At 48.2% G+C, this 13,038-nt stretch overlaps 1 protein-coding gene and 1 long non-coding RNA gene across 2 annotated transcripts in view; both read right to left on the bottom strand.

The window, feature by feature from the left end:
* Positions 1 to 13,038, bottom strand: part of LOC310710934 — a 148,612-nt gene that overhangs the window by 27,755 nt on the left and 107,819 nt on the right. The window lies entirely within an intron of this gene.
* On the bottom strand, positions 1,826 to 7,534 carry CITED4 (Cbp/p300 interacting transactivator with Glu/Asp rich carboxy-terminal domain 4). Its single transcript, XM_083512273.1, has 2 exons — positions 7,162 to 7,534; positions 1,826 to 3,929 (listed from the first exon to the last, which is right to left on the bottom strand). The coding sequence occupies exon 2, from the start codon at positions 3,914 to 3,916 to the stop codon at positions 3,236 to 3,238; it is 681 nt and encodes a 226-aa protein (XP_083368399.1). The 5' UTR covers positions 3,917 to 3,929; positions 7,162 to 7,534; the 3' UTR covers positions 1,826 to 3,235.

Here is a 13,038-nt window from a genome sequence, read left to right as displayed (position 1 = left end):
AAAGGTAAAGGTAAAGGTACCCCTGACCGCTAGGTCCAATCACGGACGACTCTGGGGTTGTGGCGCTCATTTCGCTTTATTGGCCGAGGGAGCCGGCATACAGCTTCCGGGTCGTGTGGCCACCATGACTAAGCCGCTTCTGGCGAACCAGAGCAGCGCACGGGAACGCTACATAACACTGGCCAATATCAGGAGCCAATAGCTTTTTGTACTGGAACTTCCAGGAAAACTGTTTTATCTCCTGCTTGACTGCAGACCTATCCACTTTTAAAGGAACACAAACTTGTATTGTTTAATCACAGGCACACTGCGTAAAATCAGCAGTTTTGAACTATACATTAGAAGCTGTGTTCATTTTCATATGTTGCTTCATCTTTTTAACACAGCTGTTTTTATTTTAATAAATGCTAGGCGTTTTAACATCTGCTTTCATTGGTTATTTTATGCAACCACTTGGAGGTTTTCATCAATAAATACATTTCACACATATAGCTGTGCTGGCCCACAGGAGAGGGAGGTGGATCCAAAATCTTGAGTTTTTGTGAGGTTAATGTGGAGAGGGGCAGAAAGCCACCTTAAGCACCTCAGAGGGAAGGAGGGATATAAATGGAATTAAAACTATGCTCCTAGGAAAATACTTCATCAGAGGTCACCACTAGAGACATGCACAAGAGACACATGGGGTGTCCAGTTTTTGAGAAGTTGCAATAAGATCGAATTTTACAAGCATGGCAAAATGGCAGCACAGACAGGGGTACAGACAGGTCAGGAGAAATTTTTAATTTGCTGTTTAATGTGAAGGACCTAAAAATCTACCCTGTTTCGCTCTGCCCTGAATTCTACATCTCTGCCCCATCTGCTTCTCTGGAAGCTCTTCACCGCAAAGTATTAAGGCAGCCAGTTAACAAGGGCTTTGTAATCCAGGCATACAGATACACAGGAATCAGCAAAACTGCCAAGGTAAGCTAGTCAACTCACTAAACCATTATCACAGGAAGAAACTAAAATGCTAAATTTAATCAACAATTACCATAAATGGGTTTTTTTGGGGGGGGGGCAGGTGGTACAACAGTAGGAATCAAGAACCAGCGCTGGATTGAGTTACGAATTGTGTACATTTGCAAACCAGGCAGGAAAGCAGTTAACTGCTAGTTTATCTCCGTTTCCCTTTTACTCGAGGCACACCAACAAAACCTAAATTTAGTCTGGCCGCAAACGCCAAAATGTTGTTGACTCATCTTATTTAGATCAGAGAGACTACCCTGCCAGTTCTATATAGAAGACACACATTTGAAGCTGACAGCGGGAGGTATAAAGGTAATTTCAAAAGGCATCTTTAATATAACCCTCCCCCCCCCCCCTGCAACTCATGTGAAGTCATTGAATGTACTGGAAACTGCCTTATACAAAGCCAGGGCACTAGTCCGCTGAGCCCAGCATTGTGTACACGGACTGGCAGCAGCTCTCCAGGCCAGCAGGCAGAGGTTCTTCCCAGCACCTGCTCCTTGGAGATCCTTCTTTAATGGGATCTGCCGTAACTGAACCTAGGATTTTCTGCGTGCAAGTGAGGTGCTGAGCACACAGTCCCTCCTCTTGTTTCCAGACAAGCGAGAAACTCTCGCTTAGCTTTGCACATGTGCTGGTTGTCGGTTTCGTAGAGAAAACGGGACTACTTATGTGTCTAAGAGAGACATAAACTCACCCAAGTCACTTTTTAGAAAAAAAGACAGGAAACCCAGAGACTTTCAACCACTTCCAGGACCCACGCTGCATTTTCTAAACAGGGAGATTTAAAAAGCAAGAGGCACGACCCAAACAAAACAGGTTCAATGTTGAGGTTTTAGCTTTTATTTTGGAAAAAAAAAATCACCTGTACATTCTCACTTCATCGATCAACAATGATGTGCTACCGTGTGCTTGCGACAAGAGGGGACAGCAGAAGCTCCAGAGGCCTGCCAACCTGAGCAGCAAACTTTCCAAAAGCCTTTGGAAACGAGACCGAGAAAGGAAACAAGCCACTCAGCCGCAAACTTATTTTACTCTTTTCCGAGAAACACAATTAAGAACTAAGAATTTACATTTGAGCCCCAGCAGGGAGGGAGAGAGATAGATAGATAGGGTGCTGGTTTTTCTTTTTTTCAGCCTTGCTCTCAGTTACTGATAGCAGAACAAAAACCCCATGGAAGTGTTGGAGGGGCATGCATTCCCCAGCCTTTACCGTTAGCCCTTCCCAATAATCTCAGAAGGCAAATAAATCCGAGCCCTTCCAAATAAATACGGACTAGAAACACACAAGTGATAAATAAGATTTTTTTTTTTAAAAAAAGAATCAGTAATATACACAATTACAAGGATTTTATTTGGTTTCAGAGGCAGAGAAAGAAGAGCTCCGATGGCATCTTAAAAGCCCGTGTTTGTAGTAGCCGGAAAAGGAAGTCAAAGGATCTTATAACCGATTGGTTAATCCCACTCTCCCCTGCACCGAACCCCAAAATGTCATCCGCTGAAGTTTCGCTTTAAAAACAAAACAAAAACCCGATGGAAGTAAAAAAGAACACAGAACAATACACAACCTGAGGGCACTGATCTCTTCAAGTCAAGGAGAGAGACTGGTTGCTAATTCCACAGTACTGAGGAGCAATAAAGAGATTGAGGCTTACAAAGAAGAGCAAGCCATTTATTTATTTTTATCTCCTGCCCACTCTTTCAGTGAAAGAATGGCTTAAAAATAAAAACCAGACACTGAATGTAGAGGGGCTTGCTAGACTTTCTTGACAAAGCCAACAGCGGAGTGGATTCTCAGCAACTTGCCCCCCCCCCCTTGTAGTCTAAACTCAAGACAGTAGTTGTTTTTTGCAGGGTGGGGGAGAGAGAAGGCCATGCAGGTGAAAAAAAGGCCATTTTGTTTTTCTTGAAATTCTGTAGCTGCCATAGGCACAACCCGAGGACACGACTCCATCTCTGCACCGTCTCGTCTGCAAAAAACAACAACACAGACACCTTTCCGATTCCTCCCCCCTCCCCTACACAAGAGGAGCACGACAGTGCAAAGCAAAAAAGAGGGCGGGGGGGAGAGCCTCCAAATGATTGTCCATTGTTATTTCCAGGAGGTGGGGGCAAGGGCGACCTGGGAAAGCCTGTAGATCTGTGCAGGAGGGAAGATCAGGAAGTAGGGGTGTGTGGTGGTGGAGATCAAGCCACAAAGAGAAGCGCCAGCTCCCACAGCAGAGCCACCTCAACAGCTGATGGCGCTGGTCTGCTGTTTGCTGACAAAGTCCGAGATGAAGTCAAACTCGTTCTGTCCCAGAAAGAGTTCGGGCAGCTCCTGAACCCGGTCCAAGCCGAGCTCCATGACCAGAGACGTCAAGACCTCTTCGTCAATGGGATCCGTGTCCATAACGTTCAAGGTCAGGGCCGGAGAGGGCAGGTGCTGCATCCCCAGGTGCTGCCCGGGTCCCATCCTGTATTGCGGCACCCCTGCCCCAATGGGCCCGTTGCTCATGCCCATGAGGGGGTGGCCCTGGTATTGCGTGTTCAGTTTCTGCAAGTGCATGCTAGCCATGAGCTGCTGAGTGCCCACCGGTCCCAAGTATTGTTGCTGTTGCTGCTGCTGCTGTTGCTGCTGCTGCTGCTGCTGGTGTTGTTGTTGTTGCTGCTGCTGCTGGCTCGGATTGCTGAACATCATGGCGCCTGGGACCTGGTGGTGCCCCATCTGTCCATTGATGCTGGGCCTCTGCCTCATGCCTCCGTCCAAGGCAGGGCCTCCGTACTGCATCATCTGGTGGTTGGCGGGGAGCGTCCTTAGCACGTGCTGCTGCTGCTGCTGCGGAGGGCCTTGCATCCCGTTCATGCCTATCCGGTAGCCCTGCATCCCGTTCACCCCGTGGCTCATCGACATCATCATGTGGTCAGCCATCGCAAGCTGGGCACTGGAAGACAAAAGGAGGAGGGTCACGTACAAGGCAGCACAGGGTCCCGTCCCCCCAAAAAACCATGCAGTGTTTGAAATTAGCCAGGCGCATTTTGCACCCTGGCGATCAACCGCTTGCGACCAAGTGAAGATGCTTGGAGCCAGGACAGCGCCTGATATCTCCGACACCTGGAAAGGTGCATGCCTGGGGATCATTGGACCACATGCTAACACCACATCCTGTAGGATTCTCTCAGTTGTTATCTTTTAAACCTGCCCAACCAGAATGAATTTCAGGAACCCCAAACGCTTTTTCTGTGCAGCCTGAGCAGCAGCAGCAGTCGCCATTAAGAAAAAGAGGTTGGAATAGGCTGATATATACGTGGACTGTCCCTGGATCAAGTGACTTTTCTTCTTCAAGTTCTCCAAATTATTAACTAGCTCAAGGTTGTCCTCTGAACTAGCCAGATGTTCAACTGAGAATCAATCGCAGCCAGTCCATCATTTGAAAATTAAGACTTTAGAGCCGCCTCCCCCAAAATGGCGACTAGACATTCTGTTTTGGTGACTGTAACTGTGGTTTAAGGGGCCATTTGGCACCTAGTTTATATACCCGAGTTTCTAACACTGCTGCCACGACATATGCAAGCCTGCTCCTGGGATAGCAACACAGGGATAGTCTAGAGCGGGGTGGTCAAGGCCTTTTTTGGCAGCCCCCAGCCTTGGTGCCTCCTTCCCAAAGCTGGTAAGCAAGGAAGTGGGCTTGGGGAAGACAGTGTGAGGCTCTGAGTCCCAGAGTATTCCCGTCTCCACATTTGGGAAGGAGGTGGGACCCTGCCAGAGCCTCGCACCTTCTTCCCAAAGCCCGGCACCTCACTTACTTGGCTTTGGGAAGGCAGCATGGGGAGGGGGTTGTCGTCAATTTTTTGCCTCGCTTCCCCTGCCTGAGCGAAGTACTCTTGCAGCCACTTGGAGTGAAAAGTTGGGCTGCCCCATTCTAGAGGGTACAGGGCTCCCAAGTGCCCCCTTCCCCTACTCCAGAAGTTATATTTTGCATACATCTTTTCAACAAGGCATTTCATAGTGACACACACACACACACACGGCTTCTGCACCATTCATCCTCTCAACCACCCTGCAAGGTAGGTTAGGCCAAGAACTCAGCGGAGAAGCAAACCTGGTCTGCGAGTTAACAGGTGCACATTGTTTCTCTAAAACAGTGTTTCCTAAACTTGGGTCGCTAGCCGTTTCCCCCCGAACTACAATTCCCATTATCCATGATCACTGGTCTTACTATCTCGGGATGATGGGAGTTGTAGTCCAAAAACAGATGGAGACTCAAGTTTGGGAAACACTGTTCTAAAGCCAGGGTGGAAAATGTGTGGCCCTCCCTGTATTCCTGCCCCCAAATTCTCATCAGCCTCCGTCAGAATGGCCCAATGGCTGGGGCGATGGGAGCATTAAGTGTGGCAACATCCGGCTGGACCCAGGTTGTGCCCATCATGGCTAGGGCAATGGCCTAGAGCCAATGCACTGAAGGAAACTGTGCTTTGTGTGCGCGCGCCTGCACATATAGAATTACAACCTCTCTCTTATCTACAGTGGCAGATGGCAGGGACTCCCCCTTCCCTAACAGATCATGTGGTAGAGAGGCTTTGGGGGTGGAGGAAAAGTTTGTAGTGGGAGGCAACTAGAGTATCCACTAAGGCAGCACTGTCCAACAGCCACGGTCAGCGGAGAAGGGGACACACCACACATCCAAGGACACAAGAGACCACAAAGCCCTTCCTGGGCCAGGACAAATGCAACAGCCCATTTGTCACAACAGCCAACCAAATGCCTCCAAAAGGCTGTTTAACATAACCCTCTCCTTGTTGCTGCTGCTCCCAAGGAACTGGCAATTCCGAGATACATTGCCTCTGAACATGGGAGGTTCCATATGGGCCGGAGTGGGGAACTGCAACATGTTGTTGTAGCGTACGGTCGCCACCCAACAAATAGTCCCGTCCTGGGCACCACAGTCACCCTGGAGCAAAGGTTATGTAGTTCTGCCTAGGCCTCCCGGGGGAGGAAAAGGAAAAGAAAGGGGGGGCCCTCTTCTTCCCATGGCTTTTCCCCGCAAGGCTATCTAGTGCTTGAGGGACAAGGTTTGGGCTGTCACCCTAAATCCTTTTGTATGTATCATGGTTCTTGAAAGTGCAATAATGGGTGCTTAAGGTCACAGCATACATCCCTTCTCCTTTCAATCCATAACTCTTAGGCTGGGTTTTTAAAATTCTGTTCTCCAAGCATGGAGAAACAAGTACCTTTATCTCTCTCCATCCGATGCCCCCCCCTTACTTCCCATCTGACATGCACTCAGCCAACAGGATCTGATTATCAGGATGCACTGCCCTATCCTAACAGACTGGCCAGGCATGCACTCATCTAATCCCTTTTTAAAAACAGATCTAAGCTGGTGGCCCTCCTAACCCAAGCCGAGGCTCCATGGCGCCCCCTAGAGGAGCGGCAGGGTAACGACAATGCTGCCCCCTAGCGCACGGGAGGATGAAGATCCGCCTAAGGACGCAGGAGGCTCAGTAGGCAATGAAATCAAGGTTGGTTACCTCGCCACCCTCCCCAAGTCACCGATTTGTCATTCCTGCCCAACCCCGGGACACCTTAAGCAGCTTGCAAATACGAAAGCAGGCCGCTGGCAGCGAACAGAGCATTTATGCAATGAGTTTTACATTCCGGATAAACGCAGTCTGTTGCAACGTCCCCGACGCCGTCGGATCGCAGAATCCGGCCGCGGCGCTGGTAATGCGCCTCGCAGAATGCAAGCAAGCAGCGCGCCCGTTCCCTAACCCGCTTCCCATGGCCAACCCCCCTCCCCGCTTCCCTCTCTTTTTCTCTCTCTCCTCCTCCTCCTCCCCTTTGCCGGCTCCAGGCAGCTCCCGCCCCGGCACATTCCGCCAGCACAAAGATCAGCACTTTGAACACAGAAGTTTAACCCTTGCCTGCCTGCTCCCGAGCAAAAGACAATGCCGCCGAAGGAGCGCTCCGCGCAAATGAGGGCTCGGGCTGGTGCTGGGCTGGAAAGGAGAAGGAAAAAGCCCGTTTTCCTGGCCACCCCGACGAACGGCAGGCAATGCAAAATAAATAAAAATAATAGTTTTCAGATCGTGGCCGTCTCTGCGGAGCCTCTCGACGCCCAATGTCACCCTCCTTTCCCCGCCGTGGTTTCCTCGACTCCCTCCTCGGCTACATACCCCAAAGGCGGCGATCCGAAGGGAAGGCTGTAAACTCGCAAATGGCCCGGCTGAGAAAGTCACCTCGGCAGAAGGAGGAAAGCGGCGGCGGCTCCTCTTTCTTCCCTTCCTTACACGCGGCTGCTATTCCCACGAGCGAGCTGGCCAGCCTGCCCGCCGCGCTTGCAAAGGCACCCCCAGCCCGGCCGCATCAATTCCAAGCGGCGGGTCCCCCCTCCGGCGGCTGCTGCTGCTGCTGCTCCTCCGCCTCCTCTTTCTCCGGCTCCCAGCCGAACCCTCGCAGGCGCCGCTGTGTGTATTTGCAAGTAGGTTAAACTTCAGCGTTTTTTAATATATATACATACACACACAGAGAGAGGGAGAAGCCGGAGGGGGGGCGGAGCCAAAGTCCCCGCCCCTGCACCTCTGATTGGTCCAGCTCTCCCAAATAGCTCTTCTCCCCCCTCCCCAGCCTGGATGCTTTTTCCAAAGCGGCGAAGAGGGGGCCGAGGTGAAGAATCGCAGGGTCCCGCCTACCTGTTTTTGTTTCATCTCCGAAGAAGGAGGGATTGCAACACAATGGCGGGAGTTTGCAGCATATGCAAAGGCAGGAGGAGGAGGAAAGGACGGGTGGGGGGAAGCGCTGCCTGCCTGCCTGCCTGCCTGCCTGCTTTCTTCCATCTGTCCATCTCTCCTCCTTCCCTCTCCAAACCGGCTCGCCTAACAACCCTCTTTGCCGGTGCTCATCTTGCACACGATGGCGTGCGCGCACGTAACGTGTGTATGCATGCAAACAAACACGAGGACAGAGGGAGAGAGTGGAAAGCGGGGGATCCTTGCAGCCTTTGCTCTCCCCTGGGAAGCGTGAGAGGGCGGAGAGGATGGTTGCCGGCTGCCGGCCAAGATATTGCGAGGCGCATTGTTTATTATTAACTCCCGGGCCCCGGTGGGGAGCGCATTCCTCGCCCTGACCTGCCTTTTGTTATGCAAATACAGAGGGGATGTTAATCTGCTGCCACGCGGCTGGAAAGAGGTGGCCCTTGCGAATGGCTCAATTAACCACAGGGCGCTGGACGGGGAGGAGCGGGTGGCGCAATACTGCGCGTTCCCGCTGGTCGCGCGCGCGATGCCTTCCTCCTCCTCCTCCTGCTGCTTAATTTCCCAAGCGTTTTCCAAGAAAAGCGAGGGAACTTTTTTGTTTTTAAGGGCATCTGAGTGACTCGTTCCCTGAATTGCTGTTTGGGTTTTTTGTTTTTTTTTTGCGCACCTCACTTTGCTTTTCATTCTTACACTTCAACTCTGTTAACACCTGAAAGGATAACAAAGGAACTTCAAAGGGAGGCTGCAGTGAGAAGCTGCTGCGTGAGAACTTGTCAAGAAATTCAATTCCTTTCGTTTGGGCCTGAATACAGACAATGGTTTCCCACCTTAGATGCTGATTGACTCAGCATTTCTGAAGGTGTAAAGGGCCATTGCATATTTTGCATACAAACTCTAATTGAATTGTTCCAGCTTGCCCCCCCCCCCCATTCCAATTGCCATATAACTTCTACCATTTCCTCCTTATATTGCTCTTGTTATGCCTATCACCAGGGCCTGCTTGTTAGAAGTGGGTCACGCCCCTACTGGTTCGTTCGATTGGACATAGTGGAAAGACACACCTACTCCTTATCTGTTCCATTGCTTGACCTTTTGGCTTCACTTTCCAAAGCCCGCCTCCAGTTTTGTGTCTCTTTGCTCAGGGCATATGTACCTGACACACTTAATTGACTACTTACTGAAGCAGCAAATGAGACTTTGGCCCACATGTTAGTGTGACAAAAACAGCCTAATTTCAGAATGGTTGCAGTATCAATTTGCTAGATCTCGAAGAGTAGGATTTTTCTCTCTTCCCTAGGGTTGGAATATCTGGAGGGGGTTTCCCTTTGGGGCAAAATCCAGGACAAAATTCACCTTTCAAAAACTAGGCTAAAACCAAGGATTCTTTTGGTATTACTGTACATTTGTTTGGTTGGAGTTTGTATTCATGTGACCTTTTCATATTGCTAAGACAAAGCTAATCCTACGAATTGCATTACTAGAACATCTAGGACCAGAGTAAAACTGTTCAAAATTATTATTTTTGCTGCTGCTACTGCCAGAAGTGCAATGTTTACATTAACAATATTGAAGGGTACATTTACAATATTGAAATGTTGTTTTCTACACTGTGTTCTTTGTTGCTTTTTTGCTGCTACTACTATTTTGCTACTGCTACTGTTATGAAATTGTGCTTTACAAAATATTTCTATTGAGAAATATAGTGTAACTGAACCATTGCATTGTTGTAAGGCTCTTTAAACTGCTCCCAGACTTTGGAATTACCTTCCTAGAGAGGCTGGACCGGCTCCTTCCTTGCTGTCCTTCTGCTGGCAGGTGAAGACTATTTTATTCTGAAAAGCTTTTGGGAACTTTTTTTCTTTTTTTAAAAGGAAAGTGCTTTGAATACTGCTTTGCTGTTTTTACTGTATGTATTTTAATAGATTTGGTTTTATAATCTTTATATAGTTTAATTACTGTTACCTTACAAGAAAGGAGATTCTGACTAAACACAAGAAATAACTTTCTGACTGTAAGAGCTGTTTGATAGTGGGATGGACTCTCTCCGAAGGTGGGGACTCTCCTTTATTGGGGGATTATAAGCAGCGGTTGGGTAGCCATCAGTCATGGATGCTTTAGCTCAGTGGTGTTCAAACTTTTTTCAAAGAGGGCCAGATTTGATGACGTGAAGGGCTGTGGGGGCCGACCAAAGTTGTTGACCTTTTTAGGAGTTGCAGTTGTTGAGCTTCTTTTAGGATTGAAGTTATTGAGGGTTTTTAAAGGATTTTACCACAGGAAATAAACTGCCACAGGGGCTGGATTAAATCGACCGGCGGGCCGGATTAGGCCCCCGAAACAGACTTTGGACATGCCTGCTTAAGCTGAAATCCCTGCATTGGTGACCCTCAGTGTCCCCCTCCCAACTCTACAGTTCTAAGATTCTATGATCCTGTACAGTGGTGCCCCGCAAGACGAATGCCTCGCAAGACGAAAAACTCGCTAGACGAAAGGGTTTTGCGGTTTTTGAGCTGCTTCGCAAGACGAATTTCCCTATGGGCTTGCTTCGCAAGACGAAAACGTCTTGCGTTTTTTGCAAGTTTTGTTTCCTTTTTCTTAACACCGTTAATACAGTTGCGACTTGACTTTGAGGAGCAACTCATAGAACGCGGTGTGGTAGCATTTTTTGAGGTTTTTGGCGATTTTTGAAGCTTTTCCAAAACTTTTCCGATACCGTGCTTTGCAAGACGAAAAATTCGCTAGACGAAAAAACTCGCAGAACGAATTAATTTCGTCTTGTGAGGCACCACTGTATATGATTTTCAGCTTTCTGTATGTTATCTGTGTTGTTTTAATTTCTGTAAGCTGCCTTGAGTCCTGGTGTGAGAAAAAGGCTGGTTATAAATAAACACAATAATAATGATACTTTCTTGTAGAAAGGCTGCATACAAATAAACGCAATGATGATGGTATGATTGGGAAGCACTGAGAAGCATGCCTTTCCCATCCTTGTGCAAAAGACCTCCACTTTTAGACGTGAGGCCTCCGCTTTTGGGTAGCAGCGAAATGGAGCAGATGAGAATCTTCTGTTCCTCTTTCTCAGGTATACAAAAATAGCATGTGATGTGGACCTGCTGCCACTTCCTTGGAGTTAAGTGGCTTGGGAAAGCACACACCAAATATTGACTTCAATTCTGCTCTGTTTGGCCCAGGAACTTTGTTCTAGCAGTTGGGCTCTTCCTTCTGCTGTTTTGAGGCCTGGTGCTACACAGCACAGCATCCTTGAGCACCTACCGTAGCTCCAGCGCTGTGGCACGGCCCGCTGCTGATGTCTGATTGGTGCTGGCTGGGTGGCCGGCTCTACTTCCCACAATGCACCACTGCTCTGGGGGCATTGTGGGAAATTAAAATGGCCGCCCACCACCCATTGTGGGGTTGGCAGTTATCATTTATGTTTCCCATAATGCCCCTGATGTGGCATGGCTTCAGGGCATTATGGGAAATTTAGATAGCCCCTTGCGGTCTGCCACTGATGAGAGTGCTGTCACTGCCAGGTGAACCCACTGATGTAGAAGAGGACCCACTTTTCCAAAGGTCTACTTTAAACTTGGAGCCAGCCTGGACAATACTTCTCATTGGGTCTCTTACCTAGCTCACAAGGCTGTTGTGAGGATAAAATGGAAGGGGAACCATAGGCTCAGTGAAAAATACGTCAATAAATACACCATACATTTAAAACACATGGCTTAAGCCTCCAAATCCTGGGATTTGAAGTTTACCCCTCACAGAGCTACAGTTCCCAGGAGCCTTAACAAATTGGAGTTCTGGGGGGTTCTTGGGGGGGGGGGAGCCACTTGATTTAAATGTGCTTTAAATGTATTGTATGGATGTAACCATAGATGGTGCTTGAATTCCCCCAAAGAATCCTGGGAACTGTCGTTTGTTAAGGGTGCAGGGAATTGTAGCTTTGTGGGTGGCAAATCGCAGTTCCCAGGGCTTTTTGAGAGAAGCCATGTGCTTTCTTTCAGTGTATGATGTGAATGCAGCCAATAACTGATGGATAAAAGTGGTATGTCCCTGGAAAAACAAACCACACATCTCCACCTTTAGTTGACAGAACAGAGGGATTGGACCCGCCCTTCAAAACAAAAATGGTTAAAACAAAATTGATAGGGGATCATGGGAGAATTTCATAGGGGCTGGTGAAAATGAGAAGTCCTGATTTGATCCCTGTTCATGTTGCATACAAATAACCCTGCGAGCAATGAGGGGTCTTATCCAACTCAGCCAAAAGTCGGTGGTTTATATCCAAAATACAAAAGGTTTCATTTTATTTACACCTCTTCTTTGCATTGTGGATTTATTTGTGGGGCAGAACAAGTTTGACTTCATCTCAGATTTTGGCACCAGGGCGGCTGGCAAAGGAAAGGGGATTTGCGCAATGCAATTAGAAATGAGACGCAGGCTCTGTTGTGATGAGGCAATGTGCAGAAGTGATGAAGGTTGGGAAAAATAATCCCAACTTCCCCTGTGGATGCAGAGATTGCTGGAGTCTTAATGGCTGCTACCACTCAGGGAATAGATTCTGGAGTCATTGTGGATTCACTCAGTGGAAAACAAACAGCAGTGCAACGTAAACAGAAGGTTAGGAATGATTCATAGTTCAGGATGCTGTTGTCTGATGATTTCAGTGAATGAGGGCCCTTTCAGACGCAATGCTTCTCATATCTGGAAGCCTTCAGCCCAGAGATGGGAATTCTGTAGCTCTCCAGATATTCTCCAACTCCATCTCCCATTAGCCCCAGCCAGTATGGTCAACAGTCCAGGATGATGGGAGTTGTAGTCCAGCAACACCTTCGTTGCCACAGATCCCCCATCCCTGCTTTAGCCAGTTTATTGCATTACCTTGAATGTTGGACTTAGAGTAGGGAGACATGGGTTCAAGTCCCCACTTAGCCTAGAAGTGCCCTAGATAAACTTGGATCTGTCAGTATCGTTCAGCGTATCCTACTAATAATATGTAATCACACCTGATTGCTCATTCATGTGCAGATAAATAAGTTGAAGCGCAGGGCTGGAAGATTCTTTCACTAACTAACTAACTAACTAACTAACTAACTAACTAACTAACTCAGAGGAGCTGAGTTCCAGATGGGGGTCTGCCTGATCACAATATGCCACAGCCATGTAGCCCACTGGGTAATAATAATAATAATAATAATAATAATAATAATTTATTTATACCCCGCCATCTGGCTGGGCTGCCCCAGCCACTCTGGGCGGCTTCCAAAAAAATATTAAAATACTGTAATACATCAAACA

The sequence above is a fragment of the Podarcis liolepis genome (genome assembly GCF_965112155.1).
Source record: "Podarcis liolepis genome assembly, chromosome: 7".
NCBI lineage: Eukaryota > Metazoa > Chordata > Lepidosauria > Squamata > Lacertidae > Podarcis > Podarcis liolepis.
Note: the sequence above shows the minus strand (reverse complement) of the source record. Positions and strands in the feature narration are given on the sequence as shown.

Coding starts and splice junctions, on each gene's coding strand:
- CITED4 (XM_083512273.1), bottom strand. CDS start 3,916: ATGGCTGACCACATGATGATGTCGATGAGCCACGGGGTGAACGGGATG.